We start from the raw sequence: 27,497 nt of genomic DNA on the forward strand, positions 1-27,497 counted from the left end.
AAAACAACAAAATGTCTTGTCTAGTGGTCAAATTCGGTTTCTGAAACAGTATTTGACTCCTCTGGTCTCGTTGGTTAGGACAAAAACTCTTTTTAACATGAAAGAACTTTGCTTGTTATTTCCTCTCAGTTCCCCTACACATCCTATTGGTTTGTTTCATTCCCTTGAGCCTTTGGCCTACTCTATAATCAAGCACTGAAATCACTCCACCAGATGAGACAAGAGAAACCTGCAGCGTGAAGTACGACTAACATCATTATGAACTTATGCTAGCATAGCATCGGCCCGTCCTTAAGGATCTCATTAAGAGTAAGCAGGTGCATTCAGCATGAGGCCTGAGATGGGAAACACTGACCGCGGACACAGGACGCATGAAGAACCAATCAGCGTGATTGTCTCGTTCTCCACGGAGATGTTTAAACACGTGCTTCACCACTGAATAACCTCAAATGAAGCGCACACTTCACCTCTGAATTTCCCTAAGTGAAATAACAAACGTGTCGAATCTGACAGGATGACTGAATTCTTGACGGCACGATATGCAATTTAAACTTAGTTCAGATGGTAGGAGATGATGTTGAATTGTGAACCACAGGGAAGGATGTGTTTAAGTGTCCTCGCACAGTAGTACTGCACTGCAGTACTATCATTAAAGCTTGTTTACGTGGCCTTATGTCAAAGACCTTCATGAGCACAGTTAATAACAGTTGTGTATTTGAATATTTAGATCTGAGTACCGAACCCACAAACATATCTGTTCCAACTTTCGGTTCCAACTCTTCTGTACACTTGCCAACTCGAAATATGCAAATGTAATAAATTATATCAGCAGACTTGTCAAACAAATCAGGTTGCAACAGAAAAGTATGTACTGCAGCTCCGAGCACAGCTCAAACACAAGCCATCCAGAAACAACTTCTTCATCCCAGAGTTCCTCTGATAGCTGTGTCTCTGTACATCCGCATCTACACATATGATAGGGTGGCTCCTCAGAGGCATTGATGGTGTGGAATTCATTGAATTCAGAGTGTGACTCGAGCACAAGCCTCAGTGGGGCTCATGGTGGGGAACTGACTGGAGGCCTCACTACCTCCCTCCATGCGCCTGGTGGTGGTGCGAGGAGTGCTGTCCCTCCAGGTCGTTCTCCACCACTGATAAGAAGCCTTCTTTCTCTACGCAGTCAGCCAGCACCTTGAGCACCAGGCGCAGGCGGCGGTCCATGGCCTCCAAGTGGGGCCAGATGAGTATGGGTGCCAACTGGTCCTGCAGTAGCGATTCCTCCATTAGAGAGCTCAGCTTGAACTCCTCTTTAGCCAACAGCTGTAGCCGCAGGTACGTCGACCTCTTCACTCTGAGAGAGAGAGAACGGTATAACTCAGCATCAGCTAATCTGTTTAGCATACAGAGTTCTATTTAAATACAGATGGGATTGTAAAATCCATTTATAAAAATGGAATTTAAAGAATAACATGGAATGTCACGAAAAAACGTGTCCAGAAAATTACAAATTATAAACACAGTTTTTGGGAAAATCATCCTTCAAATTGGATTTCTGTTAAACTTTATTGGTAAAATAAAGTTTTTGATTTACATTTATTAGACATACTTTATATTAACATTTATTCTCAACATGAATAATAAACATTTGGAATATTCTGTAAAAAAAAAACAATTCCACACAGAACTGTTCACACAGAACAAAATTTTGCATCAAACTACATGAGAGGCGAGCACTGGAATGAAAAACAAACTCTTCTGCGAAACACACAAGGCGCAAGTGCAACGGACAACTGTCTAGCGAATGTTTACATAGAAAAACAATGTGAAAGTAGTGAAGTGGAATGCAAAACATGTTTTGTGTGAATGGCCCCCTAGAATAGTAAAATTAACCACATTCAGAATGTTAGCAACAAGTGGTGTGTACTATGACCAGCTTGCAGAATTATGCAAAATGGGAGAAAGTCAGTGTTTTTTGCAACCATTCATATAGATTGTTCTAGCAAGAAAACATCAGCCACAGGAAATAAATGTAAATGTGCAATAAAGGACACAGCTAGAATAACGGAGCACAGCAGACAGCAGGATGTGGTTGTGTTGGTGCTATACTGAATTACTGCACTGCAGTCACTCTCTCAGTTGGGAGGCTATTTCCTCAATTTAAGAGATGTCTGAAAGTGGAGAAAAACAATCTTACCTGCAGCACTGAGTCAAAGGGACCAAGATGGACATTTCATCATGTGAATGCTTTCCAAATCTGAGGGGTTAGAGAGAAAAAGAAGTCAAATATCTGATATTTTTAAATGGTTCTCTTGAAAAAGTGTGCTTAATTGTATTGAATGTGCACTTTTAGTGTGTTTCAAATCTTAGAAGCATTTTTTTAAACTGTACTTGTAAAGAATATAGTATTAATGAAATAAAAGATCATTTAAGCACACTTAAAGAGAGACACTTTCAGGTCTCCGAGCGCTCCTCCCACAATGATAAAATATTGGGAAGTTACACAAGGTGGTGACTTGTTCAGTGGCCAGATTAAAGCTGGATTGGCTACAGGAGCAAGAGCATTTGGACCCCCAAATGGTCCAAACTAGATGACAGTTTTTTGTCAGGTTTAATTGGTGTTCTCCATGCTGAGATAACTAGGTCATGGAGTAAAGGCTGATTTATACTTCTGTGTCGAACCTACGCTGTGGCCTACGCATAGACGAACCTATGCCGTAGCCTGACATGCACCTCTCAAAGGCAAGGGGCTGCATGATGATGCCCAAGGAGGAAGAGATGCAAGGAGGCTATCTCCCCCCTGCAGTTGCGTCATCACTCAAAAAGCCAATGCTCCCTACCAAGTTGTGTAGAGCAACATCTATGGGGATGCGTTTCAGGCAGAGGGTAAGGCTGGTGCTGCCCTGCACACCATGGCGGTTCTGCAGGAATTCCAGCTGACCTGCTAAAGGATCTGAATGTGAGCAGTGATATTGAGGAGGAAGCACTTTTATAACTGCAATGAGCCACAAGGTTTATCTCCTGGGCGACTAACCAGACGGCTTGCTCCTATGGCCATTCTATGGCTGCTATGGTTGCCACAGAGTAGTACCTGTGGGTCAACCTCATGGGCATCAAGGACAGGGACAAGGTGTTCGTACTTGATGTACCTGTGTCGCCTTTCGGCCTATTTGGCAACTCTGTCAAAGCAGTGTCAGTAGGTTCCGTAATGCAAAGAGGCACGAGGAAGCTTTCAATAAGTTTCTTAATGAGTCAACTGCATGGTCTCCACTATTGTGAATCCAGAACAAGCACTCTTTGCATTCAGGAATTGCAAGCTGTGCTAGACAAAGGAGTCATAGAATATCTTCCCCTCCCAGGTAGAATGTAGGTAGTTACTGAGGTTCGCTTTCAGGGGCAAAGCTTACTAGTATCGGGTTCTTCCATTCGGCCTAGCCTTGTCACATACATAAAATGCATGGATGCAACAATGGCACTGACAACTGCCAGATTTGGCCCAGTTTTAAGAGATTGTGCTTTGACTTCAGGATGCTGCCATCACTCATCTTATGTCTCTAGGGTTGAGACTCAAAGCCAAGGAAAGCGTTTTTTTTGTCTTGCCCAGGGGATAATGTATTTAGGGGTTGTATGGGATTCGATTGCAATGCGGGCACAGCTGACAGTCCATGCTCTTCAGATTTAAGTCCACCGAACCAGCCAGTGGCATAAGTCGGGGCAACTTTTCAAATGCAATGGGAGCCACAATCAGGGGGCAGTTGTCACATTGCCCTACCCTATGAGGCACGTGGTCAAGCTTTGCCTCTAGGAGTTCATTCAACCAGGGGAAACTGCATCCTCTAAGGCACTAGCAAGAGTTGTCCCCCTGCAGCAAGTGTGTGTTTTGGCAGGCAAGTCCTCCCCACACACGGTCATCAGATTCTATAGTTTGGATGTCCATGCTACTCCGGGCCCGCATGTCTTTGAGCCACTTCCCAAAGTCATTTCTGAGACCTCTTCAATGTTTGTACGCACACCTTACACAAGGTGTGTCCATTTCATGTCTATTTATAACCTCACAGGTGCACGCATTCCAATGATGTCACCGACCAAGGTTATTTAAGCTCCACAACCGGTATGACAAAGAATGTTCTCATAAGCATTAATGAAACGCAGCATCTTGTTCTCACTTTTTCAGGGAACAGGGACAAAAGAAGTAATTATGAAATTACATATAAAGATGTGCATGTACTTCTGTCCTACTTAGCTCAAAAAAAAGCACTAAGTTAAGCTAATTTCATTTAATATATAAAGATACTAAAACTCTCAATAACCATTACCAGCATACTAGTAGTGTGATATGAAATCTCTATAAACTTTACCAGACATAAAAGTTAGAACATGAAGAACTCACCAAATTGTACATTCTGGTCTTTATTTAAGATGAAATAATACCCAGATTTGTTTTTGTTATACATTCATCTTGCACTATTACGTTCATATTGGTATGTCAGTTGTACAGCACATTACTGCTGTGGTTCAGTGGGTCTGAAATATGTTTTTGAAGGCCATATCTTGCAATTTACTGTTATGTTTTATTTATAAGTTATAATAAAATATATTATTTTGGTGACACTTTAAAATAGGGAACACATATTCACTATTGACTAAGCGTTTTCCCTGAACAAACTCCATATTTGCTGCTTATTAATAGTTAGTAACGTAGATGGGGTGGATTAAGGGGTTTAAAATATGATCAAGCAGAATAAGGCATTAATATGTGCTTTATAAGTACTAATAAATGGCCAATATGCTAGTATTATGCATGCTAATAAGCAACTTTTTTAATAGCGAGAATTGTTAGCGTTGTTTTATCCTGCAGAACTGCATATGTAACACAAGTCATGACAAAACAAAAACGTCAACAAGAGTACTGACAAATAAAGAGTAGTCCTTTATATAATAATTTCATGACAATATCTTGCAACATATTGGTAACAGTAAAACCCCATCAGAGATTCAGTTCAGTATAAACTTAACACAAATAGAAGAAAATAAATGTACATTTTAGTCTGGCCTTAGATTAATCTGGCATTGAGAGACCTATGATGTTACACAGTGGCCAATGTCGAAAAAGAAAAAGCAGCCACTTCAGTCGAACAGAATGTAGATTTAATCAAAATGCTTTATCTGTGTGAGCACCTGTGTGATTTTTACCCACTGTGGGCCCTTCAACAGAACACATATTACACCCTGACACAGGACGCCATATGAATCTGACCTTACACTCAACATCTACATATTCACATCTCTTAAGATAGAAACACTCTGTTTCCATGGTTTCAGTAGCTGTGGAGTCATGTGGAGGAGCTTTGAGGAGTGAGGTGTGAAGGACAGAGTATCCTTAAATTGGCTTACCCTCTGCCATTGTCCAAATGAATAATGAAAGTCTCATTTCCAAACTTCTCAAAAGTCTCGTAATGGTGGCGATCCATGTTGCCTGTTCGGTGTGAAAATGGAGAGAGGGAGAGTGAAATACAGGAGGATTGATGTTGGATGTTGAACTATTTTATTCTTTAGTAGGTAGTCTATCGCTCCTTTAAGTTAAGTTATATTCAACAGGTTCCAAATCTGCAGTTGATAATTTTAGTCGTCTTCATGACTAATCAGTTAACACTTGAATCAGAATCTATATTTATCCACACACAACCAGGGCTGGAGGAGTTGGGCGTTCATGGTGTTCTTACAGAAAAGCACCATGAACTGAACAGGGGGAATTCCTCCAGATCAGCCTGAGGTTAACAGCCTCGCTCAAGAGCACACGGCTCATGAACGGATCAACACACTCTCAACCTTGGAGACCAATCCAGAGACCACCCACAGTCTCACAACTGAGACTTTATCTATTGCCATTGTGACTTCATTGAAATTGAGACTTTAAACTTTAAATAATTGTGACTTTATATCTCTGTATTTCTCTGTCACATTTATCCCACAATGTGACTTTGTAACTCCCTATTGAGACTTTACATCTCAAAATTGTAACTTTATTTCTCAAAATTGAGACTTATACTTTAAGTTAGTGACTTTCTTTCTTGCAGAGACATTTTTATCTCACAATGTGACTTTATATAGTTTTTTATTCCACAATGTGGCATATATAACTTTACATTTACATTACATTTATGCATTTAGCAGACGCTTTTATCCAAAACGACTTACAGTGCATTCAGGCGACACCTTTTTATGTTATTTTTACCAGTATGTGTGTTCCCTGTTTATCTCACAACTAACAGGGAACACTTTATCTCACAATGTCATTGTGTAACTCTTGTAATTGTGATTTTATATAAAGTACTGTATTACTTGAAACATAGACTTTATATCTCCCCATTGTGACTACATCTCAGTGTGACTTTCTTACCTCACAATGTGACTTTATATCTCAGTTACTTTTTTCTAATCTTGCAGTATCTTTATTTCTTGTGATTTTACTGTATATCTCCCAACAGAAACCTCTGTGCAATTTGACCTTTTTTATTTCACAATGTGACTTTTGAATCTAACATTGTGACTGTTTCTTGTAATAGTGATTTTGTGTTCCCCATCTGTCTTTTACTTTGTAATGTGACTTTATATATAGCACAGTGATTTTTTTTATTTCTTGTAATGTGATTGTATATTTCTCAAATGACTTTCTCACAATACAACTTTTGTTTCTTTATTTTTTCCTCAGTGTGACTTTACATCTTCCTTTTGTGACTTATATCTCAAAATTGTGACTTTATTTCTCGAAATTAAAACTTTATATATGCCAGTGTGATACATCTTACAATGTGACTTTATATCTGCCAGATGTGTTTATCTATATTTCACATTGAAAAACAAAACAAAACCTTGAAATGCAACTTTATTTGCTTGCAATGCGACTGTAAATCTCCCAACTGTGACTTTTTTTACATGCACAAAATAAAAAAACACCTTGCAATGCAACTTTATCTCACATTGTGCCTGTACATCTCCTACATTTGACAGTTTTTAATCTCAAAATGTGATTTATTTTTTTACATTTTTTTTAACTTCACATTGTGAATTTATATCTAACGGTGTGTCTATTTCTTATTTTAACTTGTATATCACAATTAATTAACTATAAATTTTTTATACTAAGGCAAAAATGGGCTCATAGTTCATTGGCCATATTAAGAAATGTGACTGGCTGGCTAATGCACAGAATGCATAGGTTTTTATCAGTTGCCACTATTGGGGCATGTTTTCACAAAAGTTGTGTATAGTGAACTGTCTCTCTTTCCTGGGCAATAATGTAAGACTTCACGAGTCTACAGTACACAAATATTTAATTCAAAAATGTAAAAATACTTATTGGAGTAAAAAATCATTTTCTCCCCAGTTTTCCCCTACTTCTAAGCAAAATTATATAAACACGTTTTTAAACACGTTCAACACTTACCCATTAGAAAGTCAAAGATAGTCATGTCCATGATGTCCAGAAGTCGTGTGCCTCGGTCATATGGAGGAGTCTGTTTGACTTCATCACAATAATCCGGATCCACTTCCCACCTTACAACAAGAGAAAACAACTAAGAAATGCTCTTCACCTTTAAATTTGAGCTGCATTTTGCCCCTTCTCAAATATAACCCTACTAGCGTACAACAGCAATCTCAAACAAGATGCCCCATTGTCTTACTGCACAGATATGATTTCTCTGAAAGCAAGTGAGAAGCGCAGTAGTCTTATTTTGCTGATAAAGTCAGACTGCAGTTTAATGAAGATATGGGGTGGTGCATGGAGACCTGAGATAAAGTGGAGAAAAAGAGCTTACCCAGCTTTCTTGCGTTTGTGGTAGGAGCGGCGCCAGGGGTTCCTCCAGGTCTTGCGCTTCGCTAGTGCCATGTCAGGAAGAAATGCAGCCAGGGAGCCCTCGATCTGGTCGGGCTTCCCACATAGGGCATGCTCTGTGGAGCAGTAGTAGGAGCACTCACCGTAGAAACAGATGTTGTTGGCTGCAGGGCAAGAAGAAAGGGTCTCAGAGAAGAGAAAACTGATCTTGGGGGTTTTAAAATAGACCACCAGTGAGACAAAGAGAAAGGAAAAGTCCCTCCGGAGTAACATGGGGTTAAGTATCTTCAAGTACACAATGGTAATAGCCTATTGATTGCCTATTACAGGGTTTAACCTACAACCTTTCAGACTCCCCAGATGTTTAACCCAAGTTTTATTAAAGGTGAAGCAGCTGTTTTCCACTGATGCATCAATTTGTAATGAATAAATAATCATATTTTTTTGTATGCGTCCAAGTTTCAAATAAATACTAATAAATGCTTTCAGATAATTTAATACTAATGAAATAAAAGGGCACTTAAATGTACTTTTATTACTTACAATAACATACAGTTTTTAATATACTCACAATACTTTTAAATAGTACACTTTGTAAAATGTCAAATTGCAAGTTTTACTTTAAAGTACATTTTAAATCATTATGTTTCGCTACGCTTATTTTGATGTTGACTGACATACTAAAGCACATGTAAAGTACTTGGTTATAAATTATTTAAACACATGACATACAAGGTTTAATATAAATAAAATTAAAGTATATTTTAGTTTATGATAAGTGCTTGTCACTACATTCAGGAGTACACATTAACCATATTTCAATGCACGATTGGAGTGATTATGAAAATACAAACAAAGATGTACTTAAGTTCTACTTAAAAGCACTCTAAAATGCAGCTAATTGCATTTAACATAAATTTAATACATAATATAATAAATATTCAGTTAAGTGTAAATAGCATGCAGTTAAATGTCCGAAAGCAGTCTTTTTTTCAGTAATAGCTGCGCAAATGTATCTGTGTGGCAGGAAAAACAGTTGACACATATACCGTTATACCGGCAAGCCCTGGCCGTCCACCACCATGATGGTAAACACATTTCAAAGCAACAACATGCTAACTATGACAATCTTTTGTGCAGCAGTCTTGTTTATAGAGTAAATACAGATTGTAGAATATGTTTTTGAAATAGGTGACTTCTCCAGATGTGTCTTTATGTGATGAAGGATGTCAGTGATCTAAAATGCTCGGATTCACCAAGGGCTCATTAAACGCTGCTGTTTAGCCAATGATGAATCATTGTGTATAACGCCTTTTTCAAATGTTTCCTGACACTGCTCCCAGGGGGAAGCGGCGCCCTTTCACTCGTCTCCACAAAAACACATTTGTCATGAATAGTGGAGGCAGAATGCTAATGATAGTCCTGCAGGGAAAGAACATGGCCAATCTGTGTGCCTCATCTGAACACTTACATCATTTAAATGTTGGGAATTTAGTAGCCAAACTTGTGTGTTATTGCATGCTTGTTACTCCCCAATTACAAGCTGTAATTAGCCTAGCATCTTGGCTGGGTGTCGTAAGCCGGTCTATATTGCACAGTTTTTGTGCTAATATTTGTCGCAGGCATAAGTTGGTTAGTTTGACAGTACTTTATGGAATTTTAAAGCTGTTAGAAAAGGAATAAGCAGTCAAAAATGCATATAGCAAGATGCTAACATACTGTATGTAAACCACCCAATAAATGCTAACACTTTTCAGTAAGTTTGTAAGTTTGAAGTAAGTTTGTCATGAAACTAAATGATTGTCTTCATTCACAGAAATGTGGATTTCCCATTATTCGAACTCTATATGCGTGAGAAGCCAACAATCAGGAGGGGGAAACATGGCCTGATGGGATAGAAGAAAAGGCCGTGTGGAAGCCGCTCATACCTGGGGATACGAAGAATGTCCGCCAGAGCTTTTTGTCACGGGTCACGTCTCGTATCTCCCGTGTCATGTTCACCAGCCTGCCGGCCACCGGGGGAACTCTCCGGAAATCCAGGATTCTGTGTGCCACAAACAAGCCACATTGTCAAATGATTTATTTGAAATGCATTATCAGATACAACACCTGTGGTGTTTCTTCATGCAGACGATGCACAGTTCACAGACTGCTTTATGAGAACTGTGACACCGGACATTCAATCTCCTGCTGCATTCAATAATGAAGAAGCAAAGAAAAAGAATACAGAAAATCCAAAGAATAAAGCCATTTTTAAATTGGCCTGGTAATGATTTTTTCTTCAAGGTGCTACTGCTAAGCAATGGCTTTGTGACACCTCCGTGATTGCTCTTTATTAAACTTTTATTGGCATTCTAGCATCTGGCCACACACCACAGGATATAAATGGCCTTTCTTGTGTACTTGTGTTGGGCAAAATCTGAATTTGTCTCCTTTTCAATTATGAGTGATTTCTATGAGCGATTTTTTTATTGAACTGGCTACACACCTCACAAGAAGTTTAAATTCAAAACATGAATGCCAGTAAAACCCACAAACTTGCATTATAAATATATATATATATATGGTTTTTTATCCCTTAACATGTAAATTTTTTTTCTCAATTACTAGACCTACTTATAAATTATATAAATTAAATATAAATAAATTAAATATAAATGTAGAATATTTCTTATCCTCTCACTATGTTCAACATATGGGGCCCTATTTTAACAATCTAAGCACATGGTCTAAAGCGCACGGCACAGGTGCATTCAAGGCGTGTCTGAATCCACTTTTGCTAGTTTAACAACGGGAAAATGATCGGTGTGCCTGGGCGCATGGTCAAAATGGGTTGTCCCTATTCTCTTAGTGAGTAATGGGTGGTTTTTTTTGGTGTAACGTGCAATAAACCAATCAGAGTCTCATCTTCCATTTCCTTTAAGAGCCAGTTTCGCTCGTGCCATGACGGATTTGCTACTTATACGGCAGAATTTGGCAAGCGCAAAGATAGAACGCGTCTCTGAGATGAAACGGAGCTGCTCGTGTGCGAACAAATAGGTAGCCTTAATTTGATACATGCAATGGCTATCCACTACGACGTAGGCATTTTTATATTCATGTAGCCTTCACAATAATAATCTTTTACATTTTAATCTTTTATTGTGTCATATTTAAAGATTTTGTGTGCTGCTGCGTGTCCCTCTGTAGTAAGCAAAGTGAACGTGGCATTGTGGACCGGCCCAGAGGTGCATTTTCTATTAACGTCCTCTTTAACAAAAAAAAATATTACGCCATTGACTTTAGACTTTAGACCAGGTTTGAGTTGGTCTATGGCGCAGTCTATTTTTGGTTCCAAAAAATAGCAATGCCCCAACAATTCACCTGAACACACCTCATTTTTAGACCGACATGCCCATGAGCACACAAATGGGCACAAATGCATTTACTTTTTAAACAACCTAGCACAGGAAAGGGAAATGGGAACTGCGTCGGGCTGAAACTAGCAAAAACACTCGCGCCAGGTGAATGATAAGGACCATGGTATTTACACTGTATTTTATGAAATTAGATTTGAATTAAAAATATACATCCTGTTTTTCCTCAACTGATTATAGAGATATATGTTTGACACACATCCACACAGAATTTGTCATACAGCACCACAAGTGAGATGGCGCCGCACATGGCTGCTTCAGTGCTTGGCTCTCCAGTGTTTGTACTGTTTTTGTTCGTTTTTCCTGTTTTTTGTTTAACAAACACGATCAGTTTCACCAGGGATGAACTGCTGAACATTCGGCAGAACACACCACATGATATTTTTCCGGATTTCTATTATACAGACGTTTTACTGAACATTGTTATCGGAGGAGCAGCGGCGCTGATCAAGCGCTTCAGGACGCGCAGACGGGGAAAGCGAGCGGGAGCGCTCGTCAGACTCAGGAAGCGCGGATTTCGAACGCCGTTGCCTAGCATCCATCTCGCAAATCTCCGCTCTCTACCCAACAAAACGGACGAACTCCTTTTGCTCTCTCGGACAAATAAGGATTTCTCTCACTCTGCTGCTCTGTGTTTCACGGAAACCTGGCTGAATGACGCCATACCGGACAGCGCACTCCATCTGCCGGACTTTCAGCTGTTTAGAGCGGATCGCGACGCAGAATCAACGGGGAAATCGCGCGGCGGCGGGACATGCTTTTACATCAATGAACGGTGGTGTACAGATGTAACTGTGTTAAAGAAGATGTGCTGTCCTGATCTAGAAACGCAGTTTATCAACTGCAAGCCGTTCTATTCGCCGCGGGAGTTTCACTCGCTCATTCTGGTCAGTGTTTACATTCCACCTCAAGCACATGTGAGCTCAGCTTTACAGAAACTCGCTGATCAGATCACAGACACAGAACAACAACACCCGGACTCTGTTTTAATCATTCTTGGGGACTTTAATAAAGCCAATCTCTCCCGTGAACTGCCAAAATACAGACAGCATGTTACCTGTCCCACCAGAGACAGTAATATACTGGATCACTGTTACACCACAATAAAGGATGCATATCACTCTGTTCCACGAGCAGCTTTGGGACGTTCTGATCACTGTCTGGTTCATCTTATACCGACCTACAAGCAGAAACTTAAATCTGCTAAACCTGTAGTAAAGACTGTGAAGAGATGGACCAGCGAAACAGAGCAGGATTTACAATCTTGTTTTGACATCACAGACTGGAGCGTTTTTGAAGCTGCTACCACCGATCTGGACGAACTCACAGAGACTGTAACATCCTATATTAGTTTCTGTGAGGATATATGCATTCCTACCAGGACTTATTTAACATTCAACAATGATAAGCCATGGTTTACAGTAAAACTCAGACACCTTCGTCAGGCCAAAGAGGATGCCTACAGAAATGGGGACAGGGTCTTGTACAATCAGGCCAGGAACACACTGAACAAAGAGATTAGAGCGGCTAAAAAGACCTATGCTAAAAAGTTGGAAGACCAGTTTACTTCCAACGACTCTACTTCAGTTTGGAGAGGACTGAGAGCCATCACAAACTACAAGACACCATCCCCTTGCACTGAGGCTAATCAACGACTTGCTAACGACCTGAATGAGTTTTATTGTAGATTTGAAACCCCCAACACCCACTCTGACCATCTCCCTGCACAACCATTAACACCTCCTGCAATCCCCCTCTCCATACCTCCTGCTCTTCAAATCTGTGAAGATGATGTGCGCCAGGTCTTCAAGAAAAACAAAAGAAGAAAAGCACCAGGCCCAGATGGCGTTACACCAGCCTGTCTGAAAATCTGTGCTGACCAGCTGGCCCCCATCTTTTCACAGATCTTCAACAGATCTCTGGAGTTGTGTGAAGTGCCTTCCTGCTTCAAACGCTCCACCATAATCCCCATTCCAAAGAAACCCAAGATAACAGGACTTAACGACTACAGACCTGTGGCTCTAACGTCTGTCGTCATGAAGTCGTTTGAAAAGCTGGTTCTGGCTTATCTGAAGGACATCACTGGACCCTTACTGGACCCCCTGCAGTTTGCGTACCGAGCAAACAGGTCCGTGGATGATGCAATCAACATGGCATTGCACTTCATCCTGCAACATCTGGACAAAACAGGGACTTATGTGAGGATCCTGTTTGTGGACTTTAGTTCGGCTTTCAACACCATCATCCCAACAACCCTCCAGACCAAACTGACCCAGCTCTCTGTTCCTAGCTCTATCTGTCAGTGGATCACCAGCTTTCTGACAGATAGGCAACAGTTAGTGAGACTGGGGAAATTCATGTCAAACAGCTGCTCCACCAACACTGGTGCCCCTCAGGGATGTGTTCTCTCCCCTCTGCTCTTCTCCCTGTACACCAACGACTGCACCTCTAAAGACCCCTCTGTCAAGCTCCTGAAGTTTGCAGACGACACTACAGTCATCGGCCTCATCCAGGACGGTGACGAGTCTGCTTACAGACAGGAGGTTGAGCAGCTGGCTGTCTGGTGCAGTCTTAACAACCTGGAGCTGAACACGCTCAAAACAGTGGAGATGACTGTGGACTTTAGGAGAAACCCCCCTGCACTTTCCCCACTCACCATCATGAACAGCACTGTGGCTGCAGTGGAGTCATTCAGATTCCTGGGAACCACCATCTCTCAGGACCTGAAGTGGGACAATCACATTGGCTCCATTGTGAAAAAAGCCCAACAAAGGTTGTACTTCCTTCGCCAGCTGAGGAAGTTTAACCTGCCACAGGAGCTGCTGAAACAGTTCTACTCAGCCGTCATTGAGTCAGTCCTGTGTACTTCAATTACTGTCTGGTTTGGTTCAGCTACAAAATCAGATATCAGAAGACTACAGAGAACTGTTCGGACTGCTGAAAGGATTATTGGTGCTCCCCTGCCCACCCTCCAAGAACTGTACACATCCAGAGTGAGGAAAAGGACTCAGAAAATCACTCTGGATCCCTCACATCCAAGTCACCCCATCTTTGAACTTTTGCCATCTGGCCGGCGCCTCAGAGCCGCAAATACAAGAACAGCAAGGCACAAGAATAGTTTCTTCCCCCAGGCAATCTACCTCATGAACAGTTAAATGTTTTCCACTTAAACTTATGCTTATGCAAAAATGTGCAATATCCTTATATTTATTTGTTACCCCTCCATCCTAGAACATTCCTGCATCTCACTCGATCCTATTCCATTATCATTTATAGCACAATTGTTTATACACTTATTTATTTGACAATTTGTAATTCTCCCGTAATTGTGTTTTTTTTTTTTTTTTTTTTTTTTTTTTCTGTGTGTTGTTGTGTGTCTGTTTACTGGAAGCTTATGTCACTAAAACAAATTCCTTGTATGCGCAAGCATACTTGGCAATAAAGCTCTTTCTGATTCTGATTCTGATTCTGAAATGAAAAGTTTACTTATGAAATATAAACATATAATATTTATTATTATCTTATCATGTTCAATTTACTGAAATTAATTTAATTAATAATACACATAAATGTCTGCAGGCATGTCAACCAATGATTATTAATAAAGTACTCCATATGTTGTGTGTATAATAATATATTATTAGGTAACTGATACTGAAAAATGTAACATATTATTAAAAACTACACTGAGAACAGTTTGCATATTTCCCATATTTTCCATCATTCCATTTCAGTTTAACTTCCATAAATTGAATCCGGAATTAAAATGAAAATCTGCATCCTGTTTGTAATTTCAATTCAAACAGAGAAATTTAATTTGAACTTAAAGGGCTTTCTGAATTTAAATCAGATTGATGCACACAGCCATGCTGGAGGGTTCGTAAATCTCTCCGTCTCTGTCTGTGTTTGCAGTGGGCCGTCACGGAGAAAATCCCACATCGTGTGGTGCGAGCGCTTTCAACATTAAACCTCAATAGACTCATAGGTTCCTGGGCCCTGAGAGACAGAAACCCAAACCTTGGAGATGAAATCACTCGAGGGTCGCAAGTTGCCGAGTCACTCTGGATGCAGGTGACAAAGAGTCCAGTGTGGATACACCGCATTCCAGGAACATCCTGTCGGACGTTTGTGGAAATAAAGTACAACACATTCACGAGGAAGCTAGCAGTGGAAGAGGTTTCCATAAAGAGGAGCATACTGTAGCAACACAACGTTTCTTGTAAAATTCAGTATTTTTCACATGCTCTCACACTAATAGAATATCAATATACCATTTCACTAGCAAACATCCTCTCAGCGTTATCACTCAGCTAACAATAAATTGGCATATCATACCATGCTTTTTTCTCCCCTGAATAAAACACATCATGGATATGACAGGCACCTCAAATGAGAGCAACAACATTCAGGAGGAAATTGAGTGGATCTCACAAGCTCAATTAGCTCTCTGACTCCACAAAGCCTTTCTCTGTGGGGCTTCTTGTTAAAGTCAGCAGGGAGCTTCTTCTGACTGCACTCACATGCACCTTGTTACTTTCTGAGTAACTTTAAGGTTTATCGACTCTATCGCACTAAGTGCTTTTCAGGCCGTTGTCCAAAAGTCTTGAGTGACATGCGCAGAGCGGCGATAATATAATAAGAGTTGGTTTGGCTTTCTGACATCACAATGGCGTGAATGCTCTCGTGCGTAAATGTGAAATGTGGAGATGTGTGTATGTGTGGTTATGGTTTCTTTTTCCCAGCCAACGTCCATTCCAGAGCAGTATCAGAGCACCACAGGTGTTTTCAGTGAAAGAACTAGGAGGAATCCAAGCTGAAGGTCTCTGTAAGGGGAATTTCCTCTTAAAGACTACTGGGGTGGTTGAATGCGGTTTGGATGAGCTTCATGCAGGCTACCAGACTTGTTCAATTTACACCAAAAAACTGTATTTCATAATAATGGACCTTTCTTAGAAACTTTTCTATCTGTTGTTGGTGCATTAAAATAAAATAAAATAAAATATTAATATTAAATAAAATAGAAACAGACTAGAAATTAGAAAATAAATAATAGTAACAGTTTACAACAAGGTTCCATTTGTTCCAGCATCTCTTGCTTTAAAGTGTTACCATTGTTATTATTATTACATTTAACATAAGATCATTTCCTTTAATAGTAACTAAAAAACATAATTAATTTAAATTAAATTTATGCATTTAGCGGACGCTTTTATCCAAAGCGACTTACAGTGCATTCAAGCTAACATTTCTTTACCTAACGTGTTCCCTGGGAATCGAACCCACAACCTTGCGCTGTTAACGCAATGCTCTACCACAGGAACATTTATTAGGTTATTTTCAATCCATAACCAGGAGCCTGTCTTTGCTGACAAGTAACCACAATTCTTAGAGTAATGGGGAAATAAATAATAGAAAATACTATTTAAAGTTCATACAATAATGATGACATTCTCAAACACACTACCACTCTAATATTGTCTCTTCCAACCTTATCATTACTGTCAGACACCTTAAAACCAAATCCCATACCTGTCAAATCTAAACACCTCCAAACATTTCTGTCAAATGAAGATAAAGGCAGAGTAAACACAAAGTAATCACAGTGGGATGCTAAGCATAAACTCTTGGCAATGCTTAAGGTCACATGATCTCATTGCTATTCAGATGGTACCAGTCTATCTCTGAAATAGTCAAACATCAAGAAAATAAGGAATACAACCAACAAAAACTGGAAAAATCTTGCCCGAAACTCTCACACTGGCCACTGGGCTGCCCTACAAAGCCCTGAAGATAACTCTTTCGTTCTCTCTACGTTTCACTCTTACCTGTCCAGATGAAATGCAGAGATCTCTGCGTTGTGTCGCTCAAAGTCAGAGAAGTAGAAGAAGTCTGGCGGTGTCTCCTGTTCCCTGGTTTGTCTAGAGGACGCAGTAGAAAAAACAAAAACAAGATAGATGTTAGCTAGTGCTTGTTAGACAGTGAACTGCAGGCAGAAACAGAGGTACAGTTAGCACACAAAGTACAGCAGAAATGTTTGTTTGACACCTAATATTGTCAGAATGCAATAAAAGAGTATTGCTTATGCTTTAGTATAACTGTATGCTTCATAATAGATGGTATGTGAAACGCTATTCAACATTACAGATTTCAAAGAGTAGTATGCAACATTGCCATCATATAACTTTACTGTACATATTCAACAGGAATTAAATGCACACTGTTTGCTTTTATAATAATGTTTTGTTTTTTTAACTAATCCAACTTTAAGCAGTCTAGTCAAATCAGAAGTATGAAATATGTATGTATGTATAAAATATGTTTAAAATCATAGTTGGCATTGCTTCTACGTCATTAACCACCTTGCCTACATGTATATTTAGAATAACATAACACCATACAACGCTTGCTACAGTATTTATGCATTATACAGTAATGCTATATATATCTACATATATTCTGTATGAATAAAACAGCTGGGTGACCTAGTACTGTACATTTCCCATAATATGCAATATACTGCGGATACTGTATCCCACCGTGCAGCTTTTTCTTGACTAATTATTTGGTCAGAAAATATGAACATTTATACACAAAACCTGAGTTTATTGCATTCATATTTCATCTTTTGTCATTTCAATCATACTTTATTACATATTACAAATGCAAATGCTTTTTTTGTCTTGACAAGAAAGACAGCTTAGTCTGCAACAAAAGATAAAAGGCCTCCAGCAGTCTTTTATGTCAGGTAGTGCTATGCTAGCTTCAGTTAGCTGTATTTACAAGCAGTCATCCTGACACTAGCAGACAGACAAATAGACAACATGGACGTCTGCCGAGTGGGCCGTTTGGCTGGTTCAGCAACTAAAGGAATGTGTGTGTGTGTACAGAACAGATTTTGGCAGGAAACAAACTGCAGGTGCATGTTCTCTCCATGTACCTATGCTTTCAGCTGGAGAGATCACAAGACTCAGACAGACAGGCGCAGGACAAAAAGCCATAGAATCCAGACAGACATGCACTAAACCACTGACCTTAACTCTCAACCTGCTACAATGATATCAGTCTCAAACAGCTCATGGTATCTTTTACACGGTGCTTTCCTGAAACAACTGTAAGATCCGTCCTGGAAGTGTTACGGAATGAGGTCAAAAAAATGGCAAATGAGCTATGCTAGGCTAATCTTAGCTCAAAACAAACACAGAGGGAAATTTTATTGCTCAACGGTTGCTCATAACTGAATGGGGCTTCATTTAAGTATCAACTTTGTGTCTGCCAGCACTGATGTTTCTCCTCTGGAGAAGTTAAAATTAATCGACACAAATTAATTGTTGACAGAGAACAACACTATTAAATGAATGTGGATATCACAACTCAGAACATTTGGTCTTTAAAGAATCTGATGAAAAATGTTTGAGCCATCATTGAGATCTCTTGTATCTTGAATGCTTACTGGAGACACGAACCGTTTAAAACGATTCAGTTCGATTTGGTGAACTGGTTCAAAAAGATCCGGTTACATCGAATGATTCGTTCGCGAACCGGATATCACAAACTGCTTTGTTTTGAACTTAACAGACCCGGAAGAGAAGACAATGATGAATGAAAGTCGTAGTTTTTGCTATTTTTGGACCAAAATGTATTTTCGATGCTTCAAAAAATTCTAACTTACCCTCTGATGTCACATGGACTACATTGATGATGTTTTTCTTACCATTCTGGACATGGACACAGTATACCGTACACACAGCTTCAATGGAGGGACTGAGAGCTCTCGGACTAAATCTAAAATATCTTTAACTGTGTCCTGAAGATGAACGGAGGTCTCACGGGTTTGGAACGATATGAGGGTGAGTTAATAACAAGATAATTATGATTTTTCGATGAACTAACCCTTTAACTCTAAGTGCTGCTTATATCCTCTTCCCTTGCCACTGTCAACACACCAATGGAAAACACTTTTTATGACTTCACATATTTTCATTTGAGGGACAAAGCAAGCTTTTTGCATTGAAATCCTCTTCCACCATTACGATCCACTCAATTTCCTGGATCAAAAGGGAACAAATGGATTTTTATTTGCCAGATGAGGCCTAAAATGTACTGCTGATTCAGGCGACCTCTTTGGAGAGTGAATGGGGGGGTAAAGCTTTTGGCCCAGAATGAAATGAGTCACTCAGCAAGTGACTGAAGTGTCGTGTACAACCACCTGGACCAAAGAGTGGGGTTTTATTCAGCCAGCAGGTGTCCATAAGAATTATTGACTACTTAAAGTATGACTACTTAATGAGAGTAATCAAATGAGCAATTCTTCTGCAAAGCAATAAACTGTAGTTCTCTTACGAGAGTTCTCTCGTACTGCGTCTTAGCTAAGACGCTACGGGAAAAGTCTCTTTTCACGAAATACTGAAGCAAAAAATTATCCTTAATTTTGAATTTTTGTAAAGCGCATTTGCAGCAGTACACAGCAATAGGTGAGACGGCTCGCTTGCTCATTGGCTGCTCTGCAGCAAGTGCACAGCCTATCGAGCACAGGCTGATGCAATATCAGACCAATTAGGACGCTTCGCGCCCATCACGGCACTTCCCGCCGAAACGGGTGTGGCCCAACCCTATAAAAGGACCTCGAAAAGGCTGACTCACCTGATTTTTCATCTCTTCAGTGAAGCTCACGCATCGCTGGATCACGGAGGAAGCAAGCTCCGTCTGAGAGGTATATCAGCGGGACGAGCTATTCGGAAGTTGCTGGCCTCGCCGCCTTCTACTGCCGTTCCTGCTGCGCTGTCCGGCGCCTATATCCTTTATATCCTTATATCCTTGTGTGAGTTCGCTCTGTGACGTACACTCTAAAAGAGCTGCGTCTTTTTAAAGATGTCCTTGTGCGGCTCTTGCAGAGCCCCGCTCAGCGAAGGAGATCGTCACGTCATCTGCGTCTCCTGTCTGGGTGAGGACCATGCAGCGCTCGCGCTCGCTGACGGCGGATGCCCTCATTGCGATTTAATGCCTATGGTGACTCTGAGGACTCGCCGGGCGTTCTTCTCGATGCCTGCATCATCCGCTGCGCCGCAGCGTCGTAAAAAGTGCCGCTCCCAGCGAATACCGGAACCGCCTCCAGCTCTGCCGAGCTCGCCGGTTCCCTCCGCTTCACTAGCCTCCCCTGCATCGCTTCCCGATGGTCAGCGTCCGCTGTCAGCCGCCGCGTCATCGGAGGAAGTGGATCTCAGAGCCGCGTCAGAGGAAGAGGACACATGCTCTCTGCTTGCTTCGGGCAGTGAGGGTTGGGCGAGCTCCGTGGATCTCGCGCCTTCTGCTCAGAGGCCCAGCAGACGGGCGGATATCGATAAGGAGCTGATGCGAGTGCTCACGTTGGCCGCGGCGAGCCTCGGCCTCGAGTGGTCTGCTCCAGCGCCCCCTTCTCGTTCCCGGCTGGATGGTAGCTTTCTCCCGGACGAGCGTTTTTCTCCCAGCTCAAAGCACGCCCCCTTTCTTCCTGAGCTTCACGAAGAAGTGGCGAAAGCTTGGAACGCTCCTTTCTCGGCGAGAGTTTGTTCATCTGTTTCGCCAGCATTCTCCACACTGGACGAAGCTAAGAACAGAGGCTACCTGTCACTTCCGCCGGTGGAACAGCCTATTGCAGCGCACCTTTGCCCGCCCTCTGCTGGACGGCGGACTAAGGCGGCGTTGCCATCCAAAGCCTGCCGCATGACGTCATCGCTGCTCGCACGGATCTTCTCTGCTGCTGGGCAGGCTGCGTCTGCGCTGCACACCATGGCCACTCTGCAGATCTTCCAGGGCGATCTCCTCCGCAAGCTGGATGAGATGGGGCCTGAAGCGATCTGTCTCGCGGATCTGAGGAGTGCTTCGGATCTCTCCCTCCGCTCTACTAAGTCCGCTGCACAGGCCATGGGACGGGTTATGGCTTCCGCTACGGTGGCTGAGAGGCATTTGTGGCTGACGCTCTCTGACATCAAGGAGTCTGAGCGCGCTGCGTTCCTCGACGCGCCGCTGACTCCTGCTGGCCTCTTCAGATCATCTGTTAGCGAGTTTGTGGAGAGATTCGTCGAGGACCAGAAAGCATCGCAGGCGTTCAAGCACTTCTTGGTTACTTCTCACTACTACTTGGTTCTGCAGCTGGCCGCGATAGACCGGCCCCACAGAGCTCTCAGTCACGCCCACCGCCAACTGCGTCATCGCGACAGTGTCAGCAACGCAGCACGGGACCCCGTTCTTGCTCTTCCAGCCGTCGCCCCGCACCGCGGGAGCCGCGGCAGAGGATTGCGGTGAAGCCAGAAGCCCCGAAAGCATCCTAGCACTGCTAGGAAAGCGCCGGTGTATGGGTTCCGCTGCGGCCGAGCTCTCACCCAAGCGCGCCGCTGTTGCAGTTCCAAGAATTGTGACTGTCTCAGCGTCTTCTGCAATGCGCAAGCCTGCACGAGTGCCCGCTTGCCTGCACACAAAAGCCGTTATCACGGCTACCCAGATATTTCCCGAAAAGAGTGTTATTTCTGGTGTTCCGGCCACGGCCGATGGTGCTATAAATGTAGTGATGATGCCCACTCCTCAGTGCCCATCTCCGCATATAAGCACAGCCCTGCACACAGGGCTCGCGCCTATAAGATCGACTCAGATCGGTCACGCGCACCACATAGTAAACGTGCCCACTTCTCAGTGCCCACAAACACTATGACACACGGCGCGTGGTTTCTGTAAAAACGAAGTCCGTGCTCGTACGATCTGCCCAGGCAGACAGTGAGTCAAAAGCTGTAAATGTGCACATTTGCAGCCCACAGTTACTCGCAGACATCCTGAGTCCCATGGGACCCGCTCAGCCCTCCCTCGAACGGTTAAGCACCGAGACGGGGTCGAGGAGGAGCGATCTGCCCGCTGTGATCAGCGCGCTCCCCGCCTAAAATGCCACAGGCGCGACGCCCATGTTGCAGCACACCGAAGCGCCGCCGTTGCCCAGGCAACAGAGCGCGCTTCGCATCCAGCCCTTAGCAATTCATGCGGATTCATGGTCAGCGCTTACAGGGGTTTCGGATTGGGTGCTAGGCATTATAAAGAGAGGCTACTCGCTACAGTTTTCTCGACGCCCTCCGCGCTTTTTAGCGCGCGTCGAAACCACGGTAAAAACAGAAGTAGCACACCTACTTCGGGCCGAAATATCAAAACTGTTGAGCAAAGGGGCTATAGAGCCTGTGTCTCAAGCTCAAAGCGAAGGGGGGCTGTACAGCAGATATTTTCTGGTGCCCAAGAGAGACGGGGGTCTCAGGCCCATACTGGATCTAAGACAGCTGAACAGGGCATTGATGAAACGCAGTTTCAGGATGCTTACGACCAGGAAGCTCCTCGCGCATATTCGCAGAGGAGACTGGTTCATGTCAATAGATCTGAAGGACGCGTATTTTCAAATACAGATAGCGTCAAATCACAGGCGATATTTAAGATTCGCCTTCGAGGGCCAGGCATACCAGTTTACAGTCCTGCCGTTCGGCTTGTCCGTAGCTCCTCGTACGTTTACGAGGTGCATGGACGCAGCGCTCGCTCCTCTCAGACTCAGAGGCATGCGAGTGCTGAACTATTTGGACGACTGGCTAATTCTGGCTCGTGGAGCACAGGGCCGTTCTACTTGATCACCTCGAGAGACTCGGTCTCAGTGTCAACTGGGCGAAGAGTACGCTGAACCCCAGTCAGACGATACTGTTCTTGGGTTTAGCTCTGGACTCACGTTCCATGACGGCGCGGCTGACACCATAGCGCGCGTTGAGCATGCAGCGTGCGGCGAGTTCTCTCCGCTGTGGCGCGACTGTTTCGCTCAGAGAATGTCAGAGGATGCTGGGTCTCATGGCCTCAGCATCTCCGGTTCTGCAGCTGGGCCTGCTCCGCATGCGCCCCCTGCAGTTCTGGCTGAAAGCGCGGGTACCGCGCGGAGCGTGGATATCTGGTCGACTGCGTCTCAAGGTCAATCAAGGCTGCATTACAGCCCTGAAACCCTGGACAGAGATCGACTGGTACCAATCAGGTGTAAGCCTGGGGACTTCCTCGACAGTGAAGATGGTGTCGACGGATGCCTCCACGTCGGGATGGGGAGCGCTGCTCGAGGGCAGACCGTCCTTTGGCCTGTGGTCAGAACGGGAAAAGCTCCAACATATCAACTGTCTGGAAATGCTGGCAGTGGAGAAAGCGCTGACGCGTTTTTGTCCCCAAATCAAAGGCCACCACGTCTTAGTCCGTTCGGACAACATGTCTGTGGTGTCCTACATAAATCACCAGGGCGGTCTCGGGTCCCGAAACCTGTACAGGCTGACGGAACGCCTCCTGGTTTGGGCTCAGTGCAACTTGCGCTCGCTGAGGGCAGTGCACGTGCCTGGGCTACAGAATCTGGGTCCAGACACGCTGTCCAGAAACAACATTCCCACGGGCGAATGGTCTCTACACCCGCAAACAGTCCGGCTGTTGTGGGAGAGATTTGGCAGGGCGGAGGTGGACCTCTTCGCGTTCCACGAAAACGCTCACTGCCCCGCGTTCTTTTCCAAGAACGAAAGCGCGCTGTCACGGAGATGGCCGTGCTGCCCGCTTTATGCTTTCCCTCCCGTCTCCCTCCTTCCGCAGGTGATAGAAGCACCTTTTTGGAAGATCCAACCATGGTTCCCAGATTTGATGCGGTTAGCAGATATCGCCCCGTGGCCAGTACCTTGGAGGAGGGACCTCCTATCGCAGGCCAGGGGCTCGATTTGGCACCCTCAACTGGAGTTGTGGTCCCTCCATGTGTGGGCGCTCAACGGTTACCCGCTGATCTCTCAGTGGGAGTGCTAAATACCATCACTCAGGCTAGGGCTCTGCCCTGTCGGTGTCAGGTGAGGATGGAGACTCGAGTCTTCTTTGCCCTGTTAGGGTTTTAAGAGCTTATGTGTCTCGCTCCGCTGTTTTTCGACAGACTGAGCAGCTGTTTGTCTCGTTCAGTGGACGTTCCAAGGGGATGGCTGTTTCGAGACAGACTTTATCCAGATGGGTAGTCGACGCCATAGCGTTAGCTTACGCTTCCAAGGGCCTTTAGTGCCCACTGGGCGTCAGAGCATACTCCACAAGAGGCGTCGCCTCGTCGTGGGCGTGGTCTACTGGGATCTCCTTGCAGGATATTTGTATGGCGGCAGGTTGGGCCTTGTCGTCTACATTTATCAGGTTTTATAACCTGGAGGTTCCCGCCTGGCAAGCAAGGCTGCTGTCAGGTGTAGCCGAATCAGGGCCCTGATGGGAATTTTGAGTTCGTGAGCGTTATGCTCTAACGACTGTTATATGGGCTGTATTACGTAAGACCCGTATTGCCACATTGGTCAGGCCTTGCCTCGACTGTGTGATGATTGTATTGCCGCATCTACGGGTGCCGCTAGATATGGGACGGAAGGCTTTCCCCCCTCTCCTGTCCTGGGCTCTCTGTGAGTCCCTCGGGTGACTGTGCACTGTAAATCCTGGGCGTTGCTTCAGGTTTATTGGTGTGTGATCCCTGCGCGCACAGCGTTTTACATGGGGTTCCCGTAACGTCTTAGCTAAGACCCAGTACGAGAGAACTCTCGTAAGAGAACGTACTCGGTTACTTACGTAACCTTGGTTCTCTCTAGAAGAGGGAACGAGTACTGCGTTCTCTGCCGTGCGTACGATTCACTCTGGTTCGCTTCGGCGATGAAATAAATCACGTGAGTCAGCCTTTTCGAGCTCCTTTTATAGGGTTGGGCCACACCCGTTTCAGCGGGAAGTGGATTGATGGGCGCGAAGCGTCCTAATTGGTCTGATATTGCATCAGCCTGTGCTCGATAGGCTGTGCACTTGCTGCAGAGCAGTCAATGAGCGAGCGAGCCGTCTCGCCTATGGCCGTGTACTGCTGCAAATGTGCTTTACAAAAATTAAAAATTAAGGATAATTTTTTGCTTCAGTATTTCGTGAAAAGATACTTTTCCCGTAGCGTCTTAGCTAAGACGCAGTACTCGTTCCCTCTTCTAGAGAGAACCGAGGTTACGTAAGTAACCGAGTACGTTCATTATCCCAGTTTACTCAAAAATGAAAATTATGTACACATACTTTGATGTTGACTAACATACTTCAGTGCATGTAAATACTATAATTACATACTATAAAATGACAATGTAAAATATATACGTTACTATAATTTTAATACTATACTAAATATAATTAAATATTTTAATAATTAATATTGTATTATTACTGTGGTGTATCGTGTGGAAGACAATAACCAGACTGAGCAGAAACTACCGAACATGTCTTTACTCTGTTGTTTCAGTGAACAGACTCTCAACTACAGATGCCCCATTGGCTCAAATATCGTTTGCCAAACAATACTTAACACAATCACTGCCATTTCAATAATGACCCACAAGGTGGCAGCCTTAACCTGTAAATACACAAGTCTATAACATTCCTCCCCTTTTAGTTTTAAACAAAAACCCTTTTAAATTTTGAAATAATTAGCAACAACTAACTTTGCATTTAAATCTCACAACCAAAATAAATTTACTGCCTTAATTAAATCTGAATCTCCGGCAAAAAATGTACTTCCTATTTTCAACAAAAAAATGTCTCTTGGCAGCTTACATTCACTGTGCAGATTTACATTTACCTACAAAATACTGCTGGTTATAGGTTCAGTCTTTTAGGTGGTAACGGGCCCTCTCTGGGTACCGCCGTTTCTCAGGTGAGTTTTTGTTTGCTGTGTGAGATGACACCTCGACAACCTGTTCAGTTGGTTTAGTGAGAACAGTAGGTGGTATTTGCGTCACTGGTGCACTAGGCAACACAGCTGGAACAACACAGTCCATAGTTACTGGCGGCTCATTTTCAATCTCTGGTGAGGGCAAGCTTTTTTGAAGTGTCTCAACATTTCCTCGCCATGGCAACATGTGGTCGACATGCACTGTGCGCTGCCTCTGACCTTCTTGCACCATGTATGTAACAGCTCCCAGTCTTTTCAGTACCTCTGCCTGACTCCATTTCTCCACTCCTCCCCTGAAATTTCGGACGCGGACCGCTTCCCCTTCCTGAAAGAAATGAAGAGATGAGCCATCACGGTCATGATGACGTTTCTGCGTGGCTTGTTTCTCTTCAATCTGTCTGGCAAGCGTGGGCTTAAGCAAACAGAAACGAGTTCGGATCTGGCGTTTCAGAAATAACTCAGCCGGTGTCCGTCCAGTCACGGTGTGGGGTGTACTGCGGTACATGAGCAGGAAATTTGCAAGTCTATGACTGAGTGGCAAGGGAGCCTTTCCCTCCGCTTCCAACACATTCTTCGTCAGTGCACGTTTCAAGATCTGCACTGACCTCTCTGCAGCTCCATTTGATGCAGGATGGTATGCAGGTACAGCAGTGTGTTTGATACCGTTTCTCTCCAGAAACTGTGTAAATTCCTTCGACACCAGCTGTGGACCATTATCTGATACCAGCTCTTCTGGCAGTCCATAAGCAGAGAACAAGCTTTGCAGCACTACAATTGTGTTGTGAGAGGTGGTGGAAGACATGGGAAAAACTTCTAACCACTTTGAATGGCTATCAATGACCACCAGAAAATACTGCTTGTCCTTCTCAGCAAAATCAATGTGAATCCTCTGCCACACTCTTTCCGGCCATCTCCAGTGGTGCAGCGGTGCGACTGCTGGCATTTTCTGAACAGCTTGGCAGATTGAGCAACCTTTCACCAGTTCTTCTATTTCCCCATCACAGCCAGGCCACCACATGTAGCTGCGAGCGAGAGCTTTCATGCGGCAGATACCTGGGTGCACATGATGAAGGTCTTCCAGTAAACGCTGTCGATAACCTGGGGGTATGATGACTCGCTGGCCCCAAAGAACGCAGCCTTGTTCTGCTGACAACTCCTGCCTGCGTATGAAATAAGGCCGCAGTGCTTCCTCCTGAACATGACTTGGCCATCCATTCATTGTGTAACTCCACACTTTGTTCAGTATAGGATCTTTTAAAGTAGCTCTCTCAATGTCTTTCGCACCCACTGGTAGTTCCTCCACGTGTGAGAAGTAAAAAATACCTCCCTCTTCTCCTGTGTTGTCGAATGAGGCTCTGGGTAGACGGGACAAAGCATCAGCGTTTGCATGATCAGCTGATCTTCTGTACTCAATATCATAGCTGTATGCCATGAGGATGAGAGCCCAGCGTTGCATCCTTAATGCTGCTAAAGTTGGGACCGCTGACTTTGGTCCCAGGATAGTTAACAGTGGTTTGTGATCTGT

The 27,497-nt window shown here is 43.4% G+C and overlaps 1 protein-coding gene across 1 annotated transcript in view; it reads right to left on the reverse strand.

The window, feature by feature from the left end:
* Positions 1-599: 599 nt before the first annotated feature.
* Positions 600-27,497, reverse strand: part of LOC132148845 (extracellular serine/threonine protein kinase FAM20C-like) — a 76,689-nt gene continuing 49,791 nt past the window's right edge. The window contains exons 5-11 of the mRNA XM_059557588.1: positions 17,076-17,168; positions 9,763-9,878; positions 7,818-7,998; positions 7,445-7,554; positions 5,392-5,473; positions 2,195-2,254; positions 600-1,351 (exon numbers count right to left, since the gene is read on the reverse strand). Of these exons, the coding sequence (XP_059413571.1) occupies positions 1,087-1,351; positions 2,195-2,254; positions 5,392-5,473; positions 7,445-7,554; positions 7,818-7,998; positions 9,763-9,878; positions 17,076-17,168 (907 nt within the window). The 3' untranslated portion in view covers positions 600-1,086. The remainder of the gene's footprint in view (positions 1,352-2,194; positions 2,255-5,391; positions 5,474-7,444; positions 7,555-7,817; positions 7,999-9,762; positions 9,879-17,075; positions 17,169-27,497) is intronic.

Source organism: Carassius carassius, chromosome 9, assembly GCF_963082965.1.
Source record: "Carassius carassius chromosome 9, fCarCar2.1, whole genome shotgun sequence".
Lineage (NCBI taxonomy): Eukaryota > Metazoa > Chordata > Actinopteri > Cypriniformes > Cyprinidae > Carassius > Carassius carassius.